Genomic DNA, 23,425 nt, shown 5'->3' with positions numbered 1-23,425 from the left:
AAGCTGAAGACTAGGCTTAATATAATTAATAATTAATAAGATTTTTTTAGATTATTCAGTATTTTTCTTTTAAATAAGAAAAAAAAATCTAAAAATCAAGTAAATTTTATTGTTAACTGAATTTTTTTTTATTAATTAATTTTTATAATAATAAATAAATACAAGAACATTTAAAAAATTATTTGAAATGAGAATATAAAAACCAATTCTAAAATGACTTTGAATTCTAATACAGGTTTCGTGAGAGTAGCTAAACAATAATAATTTTTGTGATAAACTTGCCATGTGAAACTTTCACGCAGCACGTGACACTCAAAGCAAAACAGGGCTCTCTTGACTCTTGCCATAGCCACGGGCCGATATAAATGTAAATTCCGGTCAATCGGAGTCCAAACAAAAACATCCGGGTCGACCGGATAGCTAATTTGATAATTTATACCAAAATAAAAACATGACCATCACTTTAAGAAAGCAAAGCAAAAACCTCTCCATTTTGGTTCTCACCCTCTGCTACTCTCAGATTCCTCTCCACCATGGCGTTTCCTTACATGGAAGCTGTAGTTGGTTTGTCCCCCCCCCCCCCCCTCAACTTAAATACATTCTTGCTTCTTTTTCTTTCAACGCTTCGTTTGTTCTCTTCAAAATTTTCAATTATTTTGCGATTGCCTTCGATTAGGGTTTTACATGCCTTACATTCTTATTCATTTCTTCATTTTATTTTAATCTGTTTGTTATACATATGTGTGACGCCGATACCTATTAAAGGTTTTATTGCGGATGTTTGGGATTTTTGTTTTTATGATAACCGGGGTTTATTTATGGAGAAAAGTCTCCGTTTTATTAGCGAAACAGAATAATTTTAGGTTTAAAGGGTGAAAGTTTCTGTGTTTTCCCCCCTCATAGGTCAACAAAAAGAAAAAGGAGACCTTTTAGGGGGGTTTTCATTTCTGGGAACCTGAAGTTACAGACGACTTTCGATATTTGAATTTTCGGAGTTTTTTTAGGGATACCAAATTAAGGGTAAAGAAGGAGCAAGAAATTTGAAGTAGTGCTACCCATTTTAGGGCTAAATGATTGAGAATGCACCATATGTGAAGCTGTGGTCTGCTGTCAAAACTGATTAAGAACTTTCACATCCGCCTTTGCTGTTAGTATCTTTGATATTTATCAGCCGAGAATGTGACAGTTAGAGGCAATTGAGGCCCATGCCATTCATATTAGTTGTAATTCGATGCTTATTTGTTACTCTTTCTTCAAACCTTCTATGACATTTGGATGTTTTATGTTATGGAGATTCTAACTGCTGCATGGTTTGTCCTGATTTTCCAGGTTTTATGATACTCATGTATTTCTTTGAAACGTATTTGGATTTGCGACAACATGCTGCTTTGAAACTGCCATCTCTCCCAAAAACTCTGGAAGGAGTAATCAGTCAAGAGAAGTTTGAAAAATCTCGAGCTTATAGTCTTGATAAAAGGTTTGTTGTTTCCTACAACTAGCTGGCATTGATTCTTTTAGCTTTTCTTCATCTGATTCTTGGTTTATGTTCTCTTTGATTCTCACTAATGTTTTCTTCTTTGCATCTCTTAACTTTCAGCTACTTCAATTTTGTTCATGAATTTGTTACTATACTTTTGGACTCCGCAATTTTGTTCTATGCGATATTGCCTTGGTTTTGGAAGGTTGGTGCTTTGTTGCAGTGTTAGTGGAGACATCTCCGTGGTTGTATTGTCACCATATAATTCTCTCTGTAACTGCAGAAATCTGGAAGCTTTCTGGTGTTGGTTGGTCTCGATGAGGAGAATGAAATATTCAACACCCTTGCTTTTTTGGCTGGTGTTATGATATGGTCACAGGTATGCACATGATTTCTAATTACGGTAGTTGATAATAACTACCATATTTATGCTGCCTGTCTTTTGTGGAACAGTTTAGACTGATGCTCTGTGATTTCAGTTTCCTTTTACTTTTCTTTTTTTCATGCACAATTAGTTAGGTGTTGCTTTTCACATGTGAAATGAGCACATAATGTTTACAGCTATTTTTAAGATTATTAAGCAAGAACATAGACAGGTGAGGTTGATTTATTTTATGTAATAGTTGTGGTATATGGGCTCAGAGTGTGCACATTAACATCAATGGCTTTCAAATCTACTTCTTGATAGAGGTGAGCTGATGGAATCTTGCTAAGCTCTATAATACTGACTCCCTGGTTGATGATGCTGTTCATAGACAGGGCTAATAATTTTGATGTAATAGAATATGGGCACAACATGATTTTCCTAATACAAACAATATTTGGTTTAGAATATTTGAGTTTTTTACCTCTTCAAAAGGGTGTTCTTTAAAGTCTAGAATAAGTATCTTATTTATCATGCATATCGCCTCACCTTTTGTTTGCATGGATATTGTAATTTGGTTTGCTTATAGAATTAATTAAACAGTAATTATATGATTAATTTTCTTAAGCAAAAAATGCAGTGTTTTTCCATCTTTGCTGGTAATTATAACATTCGTTCCAATTGTTTGGAGTACTGTGGTTGCAGTACCCTTGGAAGCAAATGCATGTTACAAGTACATGTTTTTAAGTTCCTCAACTGATATTATTTGATTGATTGTTTTGAAATATGTTCATGCAGATTACAGATTTGCCATTCTCTCTCTATTCAACTTTTGTGATTGAGGCCCGCCATGGTTTCAATAAGGTTTGTATTCACTCTCATAACCAGTTATTTTTACTCATCTCGCTAATTATTAGAGTATTAATTCTGTGTTGGTGGATCTTTTTTTAATTTTTTAACTTGTACATGCACTGGTATAGAACTTATAGTTGTTTGAATTCCTATCCATTTTATATCTCATCTCCTGTAGGATTCTGACTTATTTTCCATCTGCTTAACAGCAAACAACATGGCTGTTCTTTAGAGACCTATTCAAGGGAATTTGCCTTTCCATTCTACTTGGTCCACCAATTGTTTCAGCAATTATTTTAATAGTACAGGTATGTTCATCTGCCAATGTTGATAAAGTGGCCGGTTAATTGCGGCATTCAACTGCTGTCTGTTTACAGCAGTTGGTCATTTTCATTCTTGAATAATCATGTTGTTTTGGAATAATTGATAGCCTTTATTCTAAAATTGCTCTTGCAAGTTACACCTCCATTATCTGCTTTCCTGAATGCTCAAGTCTTCTCTCACTATGTTGAGTTTTCACTTGCGTGGTTGCAGAAAGGAGGCCCTTACCTGGCCATTTATCTATGGGCATTCATGTTTGTGCTTTCTCTTGTGATGATGACACTCTACCCAGTTTTAATAGCCCCACTTTTCAACAAGTTTACCCCTGTGAGTATTTGAAATTTCTTACCCTGTGAAAATCATTCAGGCCTATGTCTTGCTTGATTATTAATCTGTTCTTACCCCTGCTCATGCTATGACAAATAGCTTCCAGAAGGAGAGCTCAGGGAGAAAATCGAGAAACTTGCTTTCTCTCTCAAGTTTCCTTTAAAGAAGTTGTTTGTTGTAGATGGATCCACAAGGTCAAGCCATAGCAATGTGAGATTCTTACTTTAGTATATTTGTTGGGGTTTCTTAGCATTACCTGCAACCTTTTCTTCCGGTATACAATGCTTTGTTTTTGCTCTTATCCCTGCTGTTTCTCCAACTTGAAGTAAACTAATGCTTCTCCTCCCTATTTATGTTTTTCTAATGAAAAGAATGATCGATTTTTCTTGGCCAAACTATTCACCTTTCTTTAAGGTGAATGTAATCTAATGGTATTGGTATACACTCAGAGCAGAATTGCAGGGGAGCTTGCATTGAAAGTTCATGGCTATCTGCTGTCTTTTTTGTTTGTGTGTGTGTGTGTGTGGGGGGGGGGGGGGTTAACATGCGTTTGCCTGTCCACCTTGAAGAGTAATTGTTTTTGTAGGTTGAAGAGAAAATGCATTAGATAGATGCATGGTATGTAGTCGACTCTTGTTTCTTGTAGTGTTGATATCATACATGGTTGCAGGTGCTTTCTTTATTGTCAAGTAATCTGTACTGTCATAATAAGATTGTGTTTGGCAATGTGCTTTCCTAGTCTGCTGTGGATCAAATTCATATTCTATCAACAATGTGCAGGCCTATATGTATGGATTCTTTAAGAACAAGCGTATTGTCCTTTATGACACATTGATTCAGCAGGTGAGGAGACCTTTCTTTCTGGATTCTGTCTATATTAACCTTTTATCGCACTTGGAGTTCATTCTCATGAAGACTTTATATATTTTTCCTATGTCCATTTTATTTTGTTAACTTTCTTTAGTTCGAAGCAAGATCTGTGAAATATAGGCATCTCTGGTGTTTCATTATCACAATAGCATTTTATTAGAAATGCTAACACTATCCTAATTGTATTATGCACCAAGTACAATTGTTAAATTCAATCATGTTGTTGGTTGCCTTCTTGGAAGTTAAAAAACATACAGGATGATGAAAATGAATGGATATTTGGTCAATGTAATTGCCGGGTTCACATGACAGCATGAAGAAACAGCGTTGTGTTTTAGGGATAAGGGTTCTGATGTAACTTTGTCCAACATACTAGAAGTTTGAACATTAAGATGCCAGTTGGTGGTTTCTGGTCAAGCTGCTGAATCAGTAGCCTCTTGGTGATTGGACAAATGGTCCCTAAAAGGATATCATATCTGTTCGTGTTTTACTGCTTAGCAACTTGGAAGCTGCCTCCTTAGATGACTTCCTCATTTGTGTCTCCTCAAAAGAACCCCCTTTAGTTACTTAATTATGAATAATTTTTCTAGGAAATATCCTCCCAGATAGGCTATGTATGGCCCTGTAACATTTTATTTTTGGTGGAAGGGAACAAAAATATTCAGCCTTAGTTTCTTGCATGTGTTGGGATGCAATGCTAAATTGCATGCCATACATTCTTTCCTCACATGTTTTGCCTATGAGCTTATATAGTGAGTGATCTGGTGAATTTTAGTCTGGTTTCAGGTTTCCCATCTTCCTCATTTGCTACGTTTCTTTCATGATCTCAGTTTCATCTAATCTCTTAACGAGCCTTCTCCACTGAAACCAATCTTTGGAAGTTCTAAATTCCTGATCTTGAGGTCTGGATTTGATCAGATCTTAAACTAATTTTTTTAACTCTTATCTGATACTTTTCTTCCAAAATTATCAACTCAAAACCTAAGAATGAAAGGTTGGATTTTTCTATTTCTGGGAAGTGAAATACTGGAAATTTCTTGTAATTGGCCAGATTATGAACCTAACGGGTGTGGTCTGCTGACTGTGGTCATTTTTGGTGGTCCTGCCTCAATTTAGAGCCTTTTCAGATCTTATACATCTCCCTGGCAAATTCAAATAGATAAAATCATGGTGCTTGTCTTGGATTTTACTTTTCTGTAGTTCTGAGGAGGTGTGTGGGTGTGGCTCTTTTCCTGTTTAAAAAAATTAATACCAACATCCATGTAGTCCTAGAAAAACAGATTATTGTGTTGTTTAACAAGCACACAGTAGCTGTTCATCCAGGGAGGACCTGTTTGGTGGACATATCATTCATCACAAGAAGCATGTTCTTTGTGATTTATGTAAGGACTAGGTTAATTTTGCAATCTATATACCAGTTTCTTAATCTCCTACTCTTCCTGGAAGTCTGGGCAACTTTGTGCTGAACCATTTAGTTTGTGCCCTCATCTAGAATTTATGGTTGAAATGTGGCTTTGGTTTTCCTTATGCCGTGAAAGTATCTTTACACCTATATGATTCTCTGATTCTTTGCAGTGCAAAAATGATGAGGAAATTGTAGCTGTTATTGCCCATGAACTGGGGCACTGGAAACTCAATCATACAATGTACTCATTTATTGCTGTGCAGGTATGCAGTAATTGTTTTCTTGCTTATTGATTTTTAATTTGCTCCTATATGTGCACAAAATTCTCATTGAATACCATTTATACCATCCGAAAGGCATTTGTCTGAATTCTATCATTGAGAAAAGGCTCGGTGAAAAATTGGACATGGATGCTCTTGCACTTTTGAGACTCTAAATCCTTTGATTTGAGATTCAAACCACAGAGGATTTGTTCATAAGCCTGATGAGAAAATAGTGCTAACAAATCTTGGATTGAAGCACGTGAGAAATTTAAGACATGCTAAAATTCTAAAACATATTGCTGAATCTCAATTTGTATTCGGTATTGGAGTTTGGTGTTTTGTGTGAGGATTTTCCAACCATCCTCCTTTAGATGTCCTTTGACTTTATCTGCAAGCTTTTTTAACTGGTGTATGATTTATTTTTGTTGTTGTATACTCTTATGTTCTGCAGATTCTTACTTTTTTACAATTTGGAGGATACACTCTTGTGAGGAACTCAACTGATCTCTTTCGAAGTTTTGGGTTTGATACACAGCCAGTGCTCATTGGACTTATCATATTTCAGGTATTGCTGATATGAAAACAATTACTGTATGGCGGAATGGAAATGCATGTGTTTTTTTTTTCCTGGGCGAGGTGCAGTTGTATGCCATATAAATTTTTGGCTTTTGTCACAATCTGTTGGGTTTATGTCGCTTGCTTCATATTTGCAGCATACAGTAATACCTCTCCAACACCTTGTAAGCTTTGGTCTTAATCTAGTGAGTCGAGCTTTTGAATTTCAGGTACTCTCTCCCCCTCCTCCATTTGTGTGTATCTCAAAGTCTTGATCTCACTTAATGTAATTGTTTAATGTAGGCTGATGCTTTTGCAAAAAAGCTTGGTTATGGCTCTGCTCTTCGGGCTGGTCTTGTGAAACTACAGGTTAACTATTGAACTTTACTTTTTTACTGTACCCTTATAACAGACAAACCGTGGTGGACATGGAGTCCTGCATATTTCTTGCATTCAGATGTTTATGGGATCTAAGTACTACATTGCCAGAGTATTCTTTTCAAATCCGTTTTTTCCACTATACAGAGCACATTTTGGATGACTGTTGGTCTGCCAGCAACACTGAAAGTTTTAGTTCTGGTTGATAATATGTTATTTTCTAATACAGAATTTGGATTTAATCCGCTCTTGTTACTGTGGGTCCTCTTTTATCCTGGTTGTTAATATTTCATTAGTTCATTGTGTGCCTGCATGATTAGAATGACATGTTTTTCCACATATCAGCCATAATGATAGTGTAAGCTTTTAGCAAGAGATGAGGCCTTATTAATGCCTGGCTTTTAATGGGATTATTAGCAGATAGATAGATAGATAGAATGAATTGGTGGAAATGTACAGAGACTGAACAATGTGTCAATTCTTTTCAGGAAGAAAATTTGTCATCTATGAATACAGATCCTTGGTACTCAGCATATCACTATTCCCATCCTCCTCTTGTTGAAAGACTGGCAGCAATTGATGAAGCAGATAAGAAGGCTGACTAACAAGGGCAATCTGTGGATGGCTACCTGAGGATTTAATTCATTTCATTGCAACTGACAGAATGCTGGAATAGTCAGTCAGCAGTTGTAATATTACCTTATATGAGTTTTGTTGGAGCTTAACACTTAATAGTTCAAGCACACCTTCTCATGTCAGAACACATTTCTCAGGTCAGAGAAGAGGGGAATAGAAGGAAAGGGACAGGAGAAAAGCAACAGGAAACAGTGGAATTTTAGTTATATATCATGTTTGCATGAGCTAATGATCACGGAACCTGTTGATTCATGAGTTTTGAGTCTGATATGACATGCTTACTAATTTTGAGTCAGCTTCTTCTTCTTTTAAATGCAATGAGCCGTGAATTGTTTTAAGAAAAGCGCTTCTGTCATTGGGCACGAAACAACCATGAAAATCTCAAGAAATTAAGTTGTGGCAAATAAGTTACGTAAAATTTATCGTGATTGTAAATTGTGACAAATCTTGAAATTAAGTTGTAATTTTTTCAACTTTTTTGCCTGACCCAATAAGTTATATAAAATTACAAGATTTATCACAATTTACAATCATAATATTTAAAGTTGTTGCATTTCATAATCTCGATATCATAAAATTTATAAATTTGTTTTATTTTTTTAATTTTTTTAAAACTATATGATTTCATCAATATTTTTAATTTACCTTGTTAACTAAAAAAAACTGATTTTTTTTTATAAAAAAAAACCATCATCATTGTTTGAATCTGTGTTGAGGGTGCTTGCAGGTATGCCTGTGATTATCTTCCATCTTAAAATTGAGTTCGTGCCTTGTGTTGTCAAAAATTGCAACGTAATTGGTCATTTTTAACTGGTTTTTTTAAAAAAAAATTATTTTTTTTAGTTAGCTTTGAATTATTTAGTAATTTGGATATGCTCAAGTCAGGATATTTTACAAATTTTCTATTGTTAATTTTTTTTATTGTCATTGTATTCCTTTTATTTATATTATTTAAATTGCCTATTAAACCAATACCTCAAAATCTTAATTATTAGTTTTTAGTATTTTTTTTCCGGCCTGCGGTTAACCACAGGCCACAAATCTAGTAGTTTTCTCAAGAGTCAAAAGTAAAGGAGGCCTGGTCTGTAAAGAGAGGAGAGGAGCATCGCACCCGTATTTTTTAGCCGACTCCTACAACTTAGCCATTAGCCATTTGAACCTGGGCCGAGCCTTTTCCACTGGGGACCACAAATAAATATTTTTCTTGCATCCTTTGTCCCATATTAAAATAAAATAAGAAAAAGACAACTCCAAATATAATATAATATTTTGGTCGGCAAATGAGGTCCGGATAGGGCAATTCCGTGTGCTAAGAAGGAAGGATTCTGTCCGTTGGATCAAATGCATTAAATAAAATCAAGCTTGACTTTCCTTGCTTTTTCTCTGACCGTTCATTTCCTCACAAAATAAAATTCAACGAAAGAATAAAAAATCAAAGAATATATCTATCCGTTACCACATTTCTCCACTCACTTCCTTCCACGTACAACATCTGATCTCCTCACTTTTGCCCATCTTCAGCTGCAAAACAAAGACCTCATCTACCTGCCATTGATTAAACCGGAAACTTTCGACGAAGCAGCGCCCTTGGAAGCTTTTTCTCTGAAATTTCCCATCTTTTGCTAGAACCCCTTCAGGTACAATTTCTCCTTTCACTATTTTATTTCATGCAATCAGTCTTCTCTGTTTTGGTTTCTCTTTTCTAGATCTTATACCAGTACTTTTTTTTTTGTTAAAAACGATTAGGGTTAGGGTTTCAGTTTTTATAGGGATTTTTGAGTCTCAGTTTGGCTTGATGGTTACTTTGATCTAAGGATCTGCTGCTAAGGTCAAGTTATTAATTTTGTACTCCTTGATGGTACAAAATAATCTGCTTGTCTTGTCGTGTTCTAATTTTAGGAATAGAAGGCATGAATTGAAATGGGAGACCCATAGATCGAAGCTTTAGATGCTATCTGGTAAGAAAATTCCTGGCTGACATTTACTTTCTTTTTTTTCTTTTTTTTTCCTTTAATTTAATTGATTTAAACCTGAAACTATTTTTTGAATGAGATAAAGAGAGAATAAGCACTTATTTAGCGCCTTTTTTTTGTCGATGTGATGTTACTGATTTTGAAAAGATGAAGAGTGGCCAATAAGGATATGCATAACTTTTTTTTGTGTAGTTTTTATTTTATCTAGCCATTTTTTTTTAAGATCTGTATGCCATGTAGGTTTTTTAGGTCAATGGGCATTGAATTTTTTTTTATGGGTCTCTGGTTAGAGTTTTACATCATTTTCTCTGAGGAAGGACCCGGAGGTAAAAAGAAAGACCGTTGTTAGATATTTGGTTCAGCCTCCTGCTCTCTTGTTGAGTTGTTTCATTTTTTTAAGAAGCTCCTGTGATGATGAGTTTTGCCATTTGTCTTGTTGAGTGTGGTTTCTAATTGCTTTCTATTGATCTATGTCTTGTGTTTGGCGTGGTTTTGGCTGATTTTTGTGTTTTCAGTTTGTTATTCTGGTGATGTTTAATTTTCTTTTGTTGTTGTGTGCAATAAGAATAATGATTTTGATTTTTCCAAACTTCTTGAAGTAAATTGTTGAAATGAGTCGACCACAAGAGCCACACCGCCCTTTCTTCCCATTCGGAAATCCTTTCAGGATGCTATCTTCAAAGGGTTCTCAACTGTCCCCAAGACTTCTTTCTCTATTAAATGCTTTTGAGGATGCTTTGGCAGCAAGGTTGCGGAAACTTAATCCTAAAGACAAGTATGATGTTCTTAGCTTGGCATGGATGAAATTGGCAATGGAGTCACTCTGTGAGACTCATACTGACATAAAAACCCTCACCACCGAACTTGATCTCCCTGTGACTGACTGGGATGAGAAGTGGATAGATGTGTACTTGGACATCAGTGTGAAATTGCTTGATATTTGTGTTGCTTTTAGTTCTGAGCTCTTGCGCCTGAACCAAGGTCATCTCATGCTTCAATGTGCCCTGCATAATTTGGAGTCCAACACTTCAGAGAAGCTTGTGCGGGCACGTTCTTCTATAGATAGCTGGAGACAGCACATTGGCTCAAAGAACCCTAGACTGGAAAACTGTAAATCCATCCTGGATGGTCTTGTGGATTCACTGAGTCTGCCAAAGGTTAAGAACTCAGCCAAAGGAAAGGTGTTGATGCAAGCTATGTATGGAGTTAAGATACATACAGTGTTTGTATGTAGTGTCTTAGCTACTGTGTTTTCAGGTAATTCAAAGAATCTGTTAGATTTGGATGTTGCCAACACAACAATGTGGGTGCAAGCTTTTTCTGATTTGCAAACTAATGTAAATGGAGGAATTAGAGATATATTTTCTCAAAGGAAATTTACTGCCTTGAAAGAATTAGATGAAGTTGATACTGCTGTGAAGAATTTATATCCCATGATCCAAGATGGTACGAGGCCTATTGAAGCTGAAGCATTCAGTAATTCTTTTTCAGATTTGGGGAGGAGAGCAGAAAAACTTTCCCAAGGGCTAGATTTTCTTACTAAGGTAGTAGATGGCTTTTTCAAAATAGTTTTAAGTGGGCGTGATGCTTTGCTTTGTAACTTGAGAGTGTCTGATACTGTTGCTGACCCATTCCCAGGGAGCAATGGGGAACAGTTTGTAAGATAGATGGTTATGGTGAAGCTTGCTATTCGAATGTATAGTTTTGGTATGAGATGTTCCCTCAGTAGTATTGTCAAGTGTGAAGTACGTTGTGCTTTCATACTGGTTTGTACAAGGATGTTGTATGATATAATGTCAGTAATACATGAAAATGCTTTGCACTATTTCACTCATTATGTTTAACCCAACTTCCTGTCCCATTTTTCAGTGTAGCCAGGGAGACTTTGATAGCATGCTGCTTTCTTTGATATTATAAAGCTTAGGTTTTTTTTTCCCAGATATTCTTCGAGTCGTTTGTGATAGGACATTGATGCTTAATTGGTCTCATGGAGGATGCGTATCATCAGGGCTTTTTTCCTGTGCTGTGCTTGAAAGCTGAAGAAGCTGAGGTTTACTGTGTAGTTACCATAACGACTGTGTGTGAAATTCAATCGGGTCTGTTATTTCTTTCCAAAGTATGAATATATTACTCTCACTGCACATAAAATTATATGTTCCTTAACTAGAGATGCGGGAGGGAGTGTCGCCTTCTCAATTCTGTTTTTGTTCAGGGATGAAGTTATTCCTAGTTAACGTCCCCCCTGATATTCAATCTCACCTTGTAGACTGAACACCAACCCAATCGGTTCTCTCCTTGCCGGCTTGGAGACTTGAAACCTTCACTTTAGCGGTTGTGTGCCCAAAAGTTCCTGAATGTGTTTGTGTTCAATTGACCTAGAGTTGTTGGCATACCAGATCCAACTAATATTGACTTCATGTGTGCTTTTGCATCATTTCTATGGGGGTGCCAATTCGTGACTATGGAACATGTTTGGAACGAATCAACATCGTTTCATGAACTTTGGATAAGATGTATTATTTCAATGGTTAGAATTCCATAATTGAATTAAAAAAAAAATAGAAATTCTTTTTTCTTTCTTTCTTTTTCCTACAAGGGAAGAAAAGATTCATTAGCTCTATCGATTATCAAATCCCTGTACCTTTGTTAAAGACATCACATGGAATAGCTTGCATGGAATGGGAAAAGAAAAAAATTCAATTCAAAATAGAAGTTGCTGAGCTAGAATGAATGGAGTCAGGTGGATACTGATTGCTAAGTAGCGTAGCAACTCGACCAGAGGGAGACGAGTGAAGATATCGCATCCTACGAGGAAAAAAAATTTCAACAGCTCTATCAATTATCAAATCCTTATGTCTTTGTTAAAGATATCGCATGGAATAGCTTACATGAAGAAACTCAGATTCAAAATAGAAGTTCCTGAGCCAGAAAGAATAGGGACTGACAAGAAACGTAGCAGCTCGACCAGCGAGAGAGGAGTTCGGGAACATTTTTATTATATGCTTCTTAGCAGTTGAATGAATTAGCGCTCTGGCTGTAGCTAGATAGGAAGTTTCTGCCGGAAGCAGCTGGACAATCTGGGAATGCTTTGCAAAGCAAAGAAGCTTCCCTTGATTCCATTGATAGGTATTAATCTTTTTTGTAGAATCCCTAAAGCAACGAGCACAGCATATGGTTAGAAATATAAAAATATGCAGTATATTTTTATAAAAATACTTTTTTAATTAAAATACTTTTTTTTAATTTTTCATATTAATACATCAAAACCAATTAAAAATATTTTTAAAAAATATTAATTTGATACTTTTTAAAAAAAATAATAATTAGGTTGGGCTATAAAAACAAACATTATCTTGTTCTGGGCTTTTATTCTTTTTCTATTTTGTGTTTCGATTTACTACTTTTGTTTTATCTCTACTAGTAATTTATTAAGAGGAAAACAGAGGCTAAAAATTGGCTATTTGAATAGTAAATTTTTTATCTTTGAGCAACGAATGGTGAATTTCAAAGCGAAAACCATTTTAAATTGGGAACGCAATAGGGCCAGAATGTTGATCCTTGAAGGGGAAAAAAGATGAAAATTTTAAAAAGAAATTTTGTTCCATTTTTTTATTTCATATTTAAGATTAATATATAAATTTATCTCGTGAAATAATTCGGTTTTATGGATTATTTACTCTCCTAAAAAGGGAATGGCTTATTAAAGTGATCAAAATTGTATTTAAAATTGTGACTTGTTTAATGGTTGAGATTTGGTGACCCATTCAAAGGCACGTGTCATAAAACGTGCTCTTGGTGATCCATGGAAGGTGGGGGGTTGAGCAGGGCCCTTTAGGTAAATTAGCAGCTCGATCATTTAAGAAATCCACACATAGGTGGTTGGTTTTATGTTGTCTTTTTCGTGCGGTTGTTATTCAAGATTTAATTTTTTTATTTAAAATTATTTTTTTATATATTTTAAAATTATTTTGATATATTAATATAAAACAAATTATTTTAAAAAAATATTAAAATATAACATCTACAGCACAGCACAGTTGCATTAAGTTGATTTATAAAACTTGTTGAATCTATTAAATGCACTAGCACTCGCCAATAAAGTTTTGCAGATATGACCAGTCAATATAATTGTCATGAAATTTCAAAGAATATCACTGAAGTCTACACAAAAAAGAATTTGATTGAAGTCAATATAATTTATTTTTTTTCATAGTTTTTTAGCTAAATAAAAATATACTTTATGTGTCAGTTAACATAAAATTAAGTAAAATATTAAATTGAATGTAGAAATATAATGAAATTATTATTTTACTCTTTATTCTTTAAGCTTTAATTAGGGGTAGAAAGATCTTTGTATACGTTGAATTTATCATTCTTGATTTGTTTGGAGTAATATTATCTTTTTATTTTTTTAATAATAATATAATTACTGTATTATCTATAAAAAGTAAGTAATTAGAACCTTTTGTCTAGGGGAGCTGTAAGATAATTTTAATTTTGTCATGAATAATTGATTTAATTAAGTATTAAATTTATTAGTCTTGGTTTTAAGGAATTAATTGTTATTTTCTAATAATTTTTTTTTTGTTATTGTTATTTAGTTTTAGAGATATTTTTGTTTGTTTTTTTTAATATAATTTTATGTGGACAGAAGAAGGGCATGTCCATTCTCTCAAGGAAGAAATAAATGTCAGGGAAGATTCACGACGACTCATTCCAAATTGATTTCTGTACTTGTGGTGCTCTTTGAACGAAACCCCTCCAGTGATTCCAAGATAATTAATTAACTTGGTAATTAGTTAGAGCAACTTGAATGAAAGGGTTGAAAGGTCCCCCGTTGCCTTCGTTGGACCAGAGAGTTGGGGGGTATGACGCTCGATCGGCTGAGCTACTACCCCACTTGCCAAGGATCACGTCAGTTTTTTTATAAATGTTTTTTTTTCTGTTATTATTATTTTTTTTAGTCATAGGGGCATTTTTAATTTTGTACATAAAAAAAAACTATTAACACGTGTCAGCTGCTATGTCGTTTTCAAGCGATGCATACGATTGATAACAATGGTTGAAATCAAATTTCCATAATATCATTTGATGTATCTCAGCATCCTCTTCTTTTTTAAGAGGGGCGTGTATGATAGTAAAATTTAGTTTGACGCTAATTGACTGTTTTTTTCTTTTTTTTACTCGGATTGTGTAGTGACCATGCAAAAAATTATGTCAGCCCTTTAATTTTTCTTTTCTTTTGATTCATTCTTTCTTTTTTTAATTGTAATTTTTTTATTTACATTGATTGTTTCTAACTGGATTTTATTTTTTATTTCATCCCTAGTTGTTTGATTTTGTCAGTTTTTTTTATTAAATCTAGTCATCGTTCTTTTAATTGCTATTTTTTTCAATTTTTTTCTTGATTTGTTTGTTTTTCTTCAATTCTATTATTGGGCATTTCATTTCATGGAATTTTTATGTCAAGTTTGGTGCCTAATTCTTTTAATTGTTATTTTTTAATTAATTGATTTTTTTTTTCAATTTCATCTTTAAACATTTAATTTCATTTAAATTTTCCCTTGACATTTAATTTCAATTGTTTTTTATGTTGAATTTAGTCATAATTCTTTTAAATGCTATTTGTTTAGCCTTGCATTGTTTTTTTTATTATTGATTTTTTTCCCTCAATTTCATCCCTCAATATTTGTTTAGTTAAGAATTTCGCTTCTTTGTTTTTTCAGATTTGCCTTTGATGGGATCGTCTCATGGCTTGGGTCATAGATCTGAAAAATTAGCTTGAGTCGACTTTGATCATTTTTAAAGCATTTTTTCAAATATTTTTTTTGCTAATATTTTTTACGCTTTGTTATTTGTGGGGTTATTTCAATTTCATGTTCTAGGTCATGTGTTTGATTTATTTACCAAGATTGGTTGCCGGCTTCACTCGAGGGTTTTTTTTATCCTTTTTTTATATGTTTCCATTCCTTATATTTTTCTGGTGTGTTTGGCCTTTCGTAATATTTTTACCATGTGGGTTTATTCAATCATTTTTGTTTGTATTTATTGTTTAAGCCATAAGTTTTTTATGGTGGATTTATTTTTATTTATTTAAATAAAAAATTTTAGTAAATATAATCGGATAAATATCTCATCTTTACAGTTTCTTTCTTGGTTATTGTTAACAATTTTTTTTTTATCATTTACATAAATTATTATCGATTTATTTAGTTAGATGATTACATAGACTTTTCAAATGACACTTTTAATTTTTCATGTAAAAAAACACATTAGATCAGCCTGCACATTTGATATATTTTTTAAAAAACATTATAAACTGCATGCCGAATTCATGATTTTAATTTTTTAGTTTGTTCTTTTTTTTTCTTTGCATCTTTTTTTGAAAAATATTATTTTTTTATTCCTTAAACTTGGTTTATTTATACTATTCTTTTTGTTTATTTTTGTATTCTTTTGTATTTTTTTCCTCTACTCTTCTGTTTTTGGAAATTTATTCTATAAAGACCGGGGAAATAATGTTTCACTTTAGCAATTGTAACATTGTTTATTTTTTCAGTTATGTTAAAAATTAGCTTGAAATCTTATATATTTTTATTAATACATATAATTTTTATTATATGTAAGCGTCAACTTTGTGATTCACAATTATATTTTTTACTTGATGTAATAAAAACATTAATAATACCTACACGTTAATTCTTTTGTGTTGGAAAAAAAATTACTCGACCTGCAGCTAGATGAGTTGAATAGACGCGCTGACACTTTGTTTTTTATATTTATTGACACAAATAGTGCTGACTTTTGATTTATAATTAGAATTAAAAAAATAAATTCAAAAAGTTGGCATATTTATTTTTTGTTTTTTTTCAACTTTTTTTTTTCAATTTACTACACGTGTTGTTCTCGTGAAGATAGCAGGGGAAAATGAAACCACCAAGCGCTTCTTGCTTATCGTCATTGTCAGCTATATTGCTCAAACGAAAATAATTTTTTTTTTCAGTTCTCCCTTCAGGGCTTAAAGTTTGTTACAGGCATGATCACACGATGACGACGTTGTAGCAGATTCTGACTAGTAGAATAGGAAGGAATCACCCTGTTTGGTTCCAACACCATTGAGCATAGAATCCAGACAATATATCCTTGTTATCGAATAAAAAAACAATATAAGACACGAAGAGAGAGAGTATGAAGAAAGAGGGGAAAGGAGATGAGAAGTTCATGGAGAGTGCAGGGAAAGGGGAAAGGGAAAAAAGTAGCAAAGAGAAAGAAAAGAAAAGTCAAAAGGATATTTTAGTTGAATATAATAAAACCAACAAAGACGAACACGTTAAGTACACTTAATAAAATGTCCAAGGAAACGGAGAAAATGATGGATTTTCCGGTTGGTGGCAAATAAGGTAGACTTTGACTTGGAGCCTTAAGGTGTCGTCCTCCTTGGAGGAGGTTGTTTTGTTTTGTGTTTTGAAATGTTTTTTTTATATATAAATAAATTAAAATATATATTTTTTATTTTTTAAAATTTGTTTTTTACAACGTATCAAAACAATAAAGAAATATTAAAAAAATTTAAAACAAAAAAAATTTAAAAAGTAATGGTTCAATCACAATGCTAAACATGGGCTTCGCTAGTGTTTAATATTGTAATAATAATTTTTTTTTAAAATATGTTTTGCTTAAAAATATATTAAGATAATATATTTTTTATTTTTTAAAATTTATTTTTAATATTAATACACTAAAACAATAACTTAAAGTAATATTTTTTAAAAAAACACACGTTTACACCACAAAACAAATGGGACCTTAATCTTACTGTTGTCTTGTGAATTTTTTAGCAAGTTAAAAGTTAGTTTAAAAAGGTGTTTGCCCTGTATTTTAAGTGGAGTTTATTTTAAAAATTACTTTTTAAAAAAAATTAATTTTTTTAAATAATTTTAACATGTTAATATTAAAAATAAATGGAAATGCGATGTTCGAGGAGGAGAAGGATACTTGAATTCTTGAAATTCTCACAAAAGCAATACGATATTTAAAGACTAAAGTATCCAGCTGAGTGCTCGTTTGAATGAAAATGGAGGGAGTAGAGAACCATAGCCACACCCATCATCATGATCTTGCTGAGGTGTTCTCTTGTACGTCGAAGAAAGGAATGATTTTATGGATCTTCTCTTCCAGCCTTCCCAGCTTGAAAAGTTTGGGATAAAAGACATTGTTTTAAAAATTGGGTCCGCTTGCTCTGGCTATAGGACCCCTGATTTTGAAATGAAATCAATTTGCTACCCATCATTTCTTCAATTTTCAACTACACATCCTTTTAATAAGTAGGTAGTATTTGAAATTATAATAATAATAATTTTTTAAAATGATTTTTTTTAAAATTATTTTTCACACAACTACTTCAAAACATTCAAAAATACTAAAATAATTAATTTTCAAGCAAAAAAAAATTTAAATTTTATAAAACACGTTTCTACCTAAAAAATAAAGGTATCCTTAATGTATGACAATAACTACTTATCAAAATAGTAGGCAAGGCATACCATTCAAAGTCTAGAGTTTGTATTAGAATAATTAAATTATCATGATTAAAGATGTCGAGGTTATTTATTTTTGTGTTTTAATTTTTTTTTTAAATTAAATTTTATTTATTTATTTATTTGCTTAAAATATTTTTTTGTTGTTTTCAAATATTTTAATATATCTATGTTAAAAATAAAATTTTAAAAATAAAAAATATTTTTTTAAAAAATTGCTGCTACTATTCAAAAAGGCTTGTCACCGGACCTAACCTAACCATTCTTTAATTAACAAAAAAAACAGTTTTCTTTACTAAACAGACCCAACATAAAAACAATATAAAAAAGGTCAGCAATTCTCGAGGCACGAGGGCAAAGCTTTACCTGTTCAAAGGTTCACCCTACACATAAACGGTTCAAAGACGTTCAAATGTTTTTTATTTATTTATTAAAATAATATATTTTTTAAAATATTTATTTTTAATATTAGTATATAAAAAGCAATCCAAATATATATATATATATATATATATATAAATAAAATATAAAGCAAGTTTTTTTATCAAATTTTAAAAAAAATTGCTGGGAAAAAAATAAATAAATTTTATGACCTGTTTAAAAATATAATAAAAATTTTTTAATTTTTTTTTTAAAATATATTAAAATAAAATATTTTTTATTTTTTTATACCAACATATCAAAATAATAAAAAATAATATAAAAAATTAATTTAAAAATAAAAAATTTAAATTTCTTTAAAAATATGGTTGAATCCTATAATATACTAGATATATGGTAACAGTAGTAATAAATAAATTAATTAATAAAAAGAAAAACTCCCACGCGCAAATCAAAAGAAATGTCAAAACGACAAAACTTTACACCTGCCTACCGACACGCCCGCCCCAAATATTAGCCCTTCCTCCCCTCCCCTCTGCTTTCTACTTCATCAACAACTTTAGTACTGGACGGACTGCTTAATTACCTCTCTCTCTCTCTAGCTTGTAATCGGATCCTTACTAGTTGCTGCTACTGAAAAATGTCCAGCTTAGAGTCAAGCTCAGGTGGTGACCCTAACATCAAAGGCATACCTACTCATGGTGGACGCTATGTACAGTATAACGTGTACGGTAACCTCTTTGAAGTTTCTATGAAGTACGTCCCTCCTATTCGCCCTGTTGGCCGTGGCGCTTATGGTATTGTTTGGTACGTCTGATTCTTATTTGTAAACTACTTTTCCTCTGTTGTTAAGTTTCAACTGTAGGTTTTCGTTACTTTATAGTTTTCGATTTCAGTTCTTTTAGTTTTAGGTTAAGTTATGAATTTTTTATTATTCGTTTTTCGTAGCCTGGTTTTAATGCCGTGTTGGATTGTATTAAGATTTTCTCCAAAGTGAAATTTCAAGAATAAAATCTTGATCTTGATCTTTCTTAAAAATGAGTGCTCTTTTGCAAGATTCCAGAAGATACTAGTTTGCTTTTATTTACTTGGTGTAAACCGTGAAAAGCTGGTGCTAAAGAATTTCTTAATTTTTGAGCTATGGAATATTTATTGCAAGAGAAGTAAATCTTTTTTATTAGTTGTTGGAGTTCTAAGAACTGCTATTTCTGGTGAAGTGTGAATGTATTTTGTGATTTCGTTGTGTGTGACTTAATTTCTGTCTGTAATCATCTATGTGAAGGAAGATGTGGTTTTTTTATTTCCTTCAGTGCTGCTGTGAATGCCGAGACACGTGAAGAGGTTGCCATTAAGAAGATTGGTAATGCATTTGACAACAGAATCGATGCTAAGAGGACTTTACGAGAGATTAAGCTTCTTCGCCACATGGATCATGAAAATGTAAGTTTGAATTCCCTTGTTATTCTCATGATTTCCGAGCTCAACTCAAGTTATTGTTTCATGATTTCATAGATCAATTCAAGTTGTTGCTCAGGTCAGTTATAATTCTACCAAGAACCTGAAATCTGTTGCAATCATAGTTTTCTTTTTAGGGGTGGAATTTTTGTAAACCTGACCTTTGTTTACTTTATTATTATCATCAATTGGGTGATTCCTAGTTAAATTGAACTTAAGCTCTGCTTTCATAGAGCGTGACGATCTTGGTGATTCAAAAGTCAATTGCTAGATTGGCTACAGTATATTACTTTGGATTCATTTGATTCACAATTTTCTATTGTAATCAACTGCGTCATGTAGATATGTTCTTTGGCAGCTCAGGATTGACCGGTTTATCATGTTACTTAAGTTTTTAAGTTCTATTTGACTTTTCATCATCCACATTTGAGACTGGTTTGTCAACACACTCTAATTGCATGGCATCGGAGCCTATACATCATGAGTGCTTGCTGATGTTTTATTGTAGAACTTGTGTATTTATTGTTTCTATGGTGTTTTGTTATAATTATGATCTTACTACTCATTCCCCGCTCCTCAGGTTATTGCTATCAAAGACATCATTCGGCCTCCCCAGACAGAAAACTTCAATGATGTCTACATTGTTTATGAATTAATGGATACAGATCTTCATCAAATAATACGCTCCAACCAACAATTGACAGATGATCATTGTCGGGTTAGCTCCATTAATTCTTCTTGGGTTTTGTCTCTGCTATAAGTAATCTATACTCATAGCAAGCGGGTTATCTAAGACATTATTGTTCTTGTGGTTGCTTATTTGATTTTTACTTATTTTTTACCATCCTCTAGAATATTGTGATCTTTGACTGTAGCTTTTAACTTGCTGCAAATCTCAAGCTTTACTGGTTGAAATTGTGACAAAATGGTTTGACTAGTCATGATAAGCAGCATAAGCTATTCTTCCTCATTTAGCTATAAATAAATGCTATATTTTCAACTAAATCACAAGCATAGCATGATGACTTTCATTATCTGTTTGTCTTTGTTGAGCCAATAGGTTTATTAGTTGGCTACCTTGTCATTTGTAATTTAATGGTATCATGTCTCTAATAATTCACAGTTATCAGTGGGCTTCACTGCTCTTTCTACCTCGCCCCCTTTTTTCTCAAATCCCAACAGATCACCCCATCATGTTAATCACCCCTTTTTATCTCTCTTTTTTATCACAAGGGGGCAAATTTACAAAAGAGAGACAAGCCATGGCCACATGCCACAGCCCAAGAGACTGCTAATGAATAAAATGCTTTCTCTAACGAATGCTATAGTTGGAATTATCATTGTTTTATGAGCAAGAATAGCATAAATTAACAAATACCGTGTTAGGTGCTTGATTTTAATTGATATCTAAATTGTTGCTTTGCAGTATTTTCTCTATCAATTGCTAAGAGGGCTTAAATATGTACATTCCGCAAATGTCTTGCATCGTGATCTAAAACCCAGCAATTTGTTCTTGAATGCTAATTGTGACCTTAAAATTGGCGACTTTGGACTTGCAAGGACAACATCTGAAACGGATTTCATGACCGAGTATGTGGTCACTCGATGGTACCGGGCACCAGAATTACTCCTCAATTGTTCCGAGTACACTGCAGCAATTGATATATGGTCAGTGGGTTGTATACTTGGTGAAATCTTGACTCGGCAACCTTTATTTCCTGGGAAAGACTATGTTCATCAGCTGAGGCTTGTTACAGAGGTATGTCATTTTGCAATTGTCCATCAGCCGTGTTCTGGAGTATTCTTGCTGTGTTTTCTCTATCAAAGTATTTGCTCATTGTTTGAGGACTGAGGCTCTAACTCTTTTCATTCACTTATATGTGATTGTTAGTGGCCATTGATAATTATAATTTATGCACCCTTTGGCCTTTTTTTCTCTCCCTTGTGTCCAAATGGCAGGAATTGCATTATTGTTAAGTCTCAATCTGGTAACTGTGTAATGATCATGGATTAATCTAGGATGTCACATCCGGGAGCAGGTTCGTAAAGTTATTATTTTGAGGGGTCTATTTAGAAGAACCTTTTAAAAAAAATTTCAAACTTGGGGGGGTTGAAATTTTTAATTTGTCCCTGGTAATGATGATATCTTAGGAACAACAGTGCAACAAAGAGATGTGATTAGGAATCAGAAATTCCCTCCTCTCTTTATTTCCTTTTCATTTATGTGATAGTGATGCATCTCCACTTCTATCCTGTTTTATCATCACATTCTTATTTGTTTTGTTTTTTTGCTGGTTGTGCATGGCACAACTATGAGCTTAACACCTTGTGCATTTATCTTTGAATAGCTCATAGGTTCACCTGATGACTCCTGTCTTGGTTTCCTGCGAAGTGAGAATGCACGAAGATATGTCAGGCAGCTTCCACAATACCCAAGGCAAAATTTTGCTGCTAGATTTCCTAATATTTCTGCTGGTGCTGCTGATTTGTTGGAGAAAATGCTGGTCTTTGATCCAAATAGGCGTATTACAGGTAAAATGAGGCAGGCATGATAGTGATTTCAAGGACTAGTTTGTGACATTGTGGGAACATTTTTTTTAAATTGATGACTATAAAAAAAACATAGAGTACAGTTGAACATTCAGGGTCATATGTAGCATTGATAGTGCATCAAAATAATAATTAATACGGATATAGTGTCATGTTGCTTTATCTTTATGGGACCTTTTCCTGTAAGCTTGGCTATGCATTTGACCTGGAAGTAAGTGCATTCACCAAATAATATTTGAGATAATGGCGATTATTCGATAAAGTGAAATTGCATATCTTGGTAGTAGTATAGTAAAATATGGTATGTCCCAACAATTGGAAATTATATCAAATTGATTAAAATTGAGTTTATTTTCTGATCAATGAAGCTTTTATTTGGGCAGTGATTACATTTGACCTTTTCTCTTTGCAGTTGATGAGGCATTGTGCCATCCATACTTGGCACCTCTTCATGACATCAACGAGGAGCCTGTCTGCCCAAGGCCTTTCCTCTTTGATTTTGAGCAACCATCTTTTACTGAAGAAAACATCAAGGAACTCATCTGGATGGAATCTGTAAACTTCAATCCAGGTCCTTGAGAATTATATGATTGACTTGTTGTTGTATACATTTGGGAAGCTATCCCATGGTTACAATGGACAACAATATAACATATCCACCAGATTCTCTGAGAGAAGAAGAGATAAGAAACTTACTGGATGCATAGAATTTTCTGTAGGTTTCAATGAACTGATACTTCAGATTTTTTACAACATCAAAAAGTGTAAGATGGAGGACAAGCAGTGTAATTCTAAAGTTTGCTGAGCAGAATCTCCATAAAGATTCCATCTTTAGTTGTTGTAGGTTCTTCCTTGGCCCGTGCCATGGGCCACTTAAGCTTTATGAGGAGTTCTCTAGTGAACTCTATTGGTCATGGAGTGAACTCTTCATGGTTTTGAGGACGCTCGATGGTCCCTGTTTTTTTTTCCAGTTTCTGAATGTTGATTTTGAATGTGAAGAATTGCTAGGTAATAACATGTTTCTCATTGTGGACCTGGAAGAGATGAAATCTGTAGATATTATTTCTGGTACTGTTGTGCG

The 23,425-nt window shown here is 33.3% G+C and overlaps 3 protein-coding genes across 6 annotated transcripts; all 3 read left to right on the top strand.

Annotated features, from left to right (window-relative positions):
- The first annotated feature begins 395 nt into the window (after window positions 1-395).
- Window positions 396-7,743, top strand: LOC7497218 (CAAX prenyl protease 1 homolog). 2 transcript variants are annotated; one of them, XM_002302565.4, is made up of 14 exons: window positions 396-564; window positions 1,330-1,477; window positions 1,598-1,682; window positions 1,761-1,856; window positions 2,640-2,705; window positions 2,903-3,001; window positions 3,228-3,341; window positions 3,441-3,551; window positions 4,122-4,184; window positions 5,787-5,879; window positions 6,331-6,444; window positions 6,593-6,664; window positions 6,738-6,803; window positions 7,301-7,743. In XM_002302565.4, the coding sequence occupies exons 1-14, from the start codon at window positions 534-536 to the stop codon at window positions 7,415-7,417; spliced, it is 1,275 nt and encodes a 424-aa protein (XP_002302601.1). In that variant the 5' UTR covers window positions 396-533; the 3' UTR covers window positions 7,418-7,743. The 2 variants fall into 2 exon arrangements, with proteins under 2 accessions (XP_002302601.1, XP_024449908.1); XM_024594140.2 differs by lacking the exons at window positions 3,228-3,341; window positions 3,441-3,551.
- A 1,165-nt stretch (window positions 7,744-8,908) lies between these two features.
- LOC7497217 (protein BPS1, chloroplastic) lies at window positions 8,909-11,255 on the top strand. Of its 2 annotated transcripts, XM_002302564.4 has the most exons (3): window positions 8,909-9,085; window positions 9,348-9,406; window positions 10,021-11,255. In XM_002302564.4, the coding sequence occupies exon 3, from the start codon at window positions 10,033-10,035 to the stop codon at window positions 11,086-11,088; it is 1,056 nt and encodes a 351-aa protein (XP_002302600.2). In that variant the 5' UTR covers window positions 8,909-9,085; window positions 9,348-9,406; window positions 10,021-10,032; the 3' UTR covers window positions 11,089-11,255. The 2 variants fall into 2 exon arrangements, with proteins under 2 accessions (XP_002302600.2, XP_024451215.1); XM_024595447.2 differs by lacking the exon at window positions 9,348-9,406.
- Window positions 11,256-18,847: 7,592 nt separating this feature from the next.
- Window positions 18,848-23,416, top strand: LOC7457356 (mitogen-activated protein kinase homolog MMK2). 2 transcript variants are annotated; one of them, XM_002302563.4, is made up of 6 exons: window positions 18,848-19,146; window positions 19,650-19,779; window positions 20,375-20,512; window positions 21,221-21,553; window positions 22,143-22,326; window positions 22,757-23,416. In XM_002302563.4, exons 1-6 carry the CDS (start codon window positions 18,980-18,982, stop codon window positions 22,921-22,923), a joined length of 1,119 nt encoding a protein of 372 aa, XP_002302599.1. In that variant the 5' UTR covers window positions 18,848-18,979; the 3' UTR covers window positions 22,924-23,416. The 2 variants fall into 2 exon arrangements, with proteins under 2 accessions (XP_002302599.1, XP_024450205.1); XM_024594437.2 differs by having other exon boundaries at window positions 18,982-19,146; window positions 19,622-19,779.
- The last annotated feature ends 9 nt before the right edge of the window (window positions 23,417-23,425 follow it).

The sequence above is a fragment of the Populus trichocarpa genome, chromosome 2 (assembly GCF_000002775.5).
Source record: "Populus trichocarpa isolate Nisqually-1 chromosome 2, P.trichocarpa_v4.1, whole genome shotgun sequence".
NCBI lineage: Eukaryota > Viridiplantae > Streptophyta > Magnoliopsida > Malpighiales > Salicaceae > Populus > Populus trichocarpa.
Note: the sequence above shows the minus strand (reverse complement) of the source record. Positions and strands in the feature narration are given on the sequence as shown.

Excerpts from the sequence above, each read along its gene's own strand:
- LOC7497218 (XM_002302565.4), top strand. The coding sequence starts at position 534 with ATGGCGTTTCCTTACATGGAAGCTGTAGTTG. Across the intron at positions 6,445-6,592 it reads TTGGACTTATCATATTTCAG|CATACAGTAATACCTCTCCA; the intron begins GTATTGCTGATA and ends TCATATTTGCAG. Across the intron at positions 6,665-6,737 it reads GTCGAGCTTTTGAATTTCAG|GCTGATGCTTTTGCAAAAAA; the intron begins GTACTCTCTCCC and ends TGTTTAATGTAG.
- LOC7497217 (XM_024595447.2), top strand. The coding sequence starts at position 10,033 with ATGAGTCGACCACAAGAGCCACACCGCCCTTTCTTCCCATTCGGAAAT.
- LOC7457356 (XM_002302563.4), top strand. The coding sequence starts at position 18,980 with ATGTCCAGCTTAGAGTCAAGCTCAGGTGGTGACCCTAACATCAAAGGC. Across the intron at positions 19,147-19,649 it reads GGCGCTTATGGTATTGTTTG|TGCTGCTGTGAATGCCGAGA; the intron begins GTACGTCTGATT and ends TATTTCCTTCAG. Across the intron at positions 21,554-22,142 it reads AGCTGAGGCTTGTTACAGAG|CTCATAGGTTCACCTGATGA; the intron begins GTATGTCATTTT and ends ATCTTTGAATAG.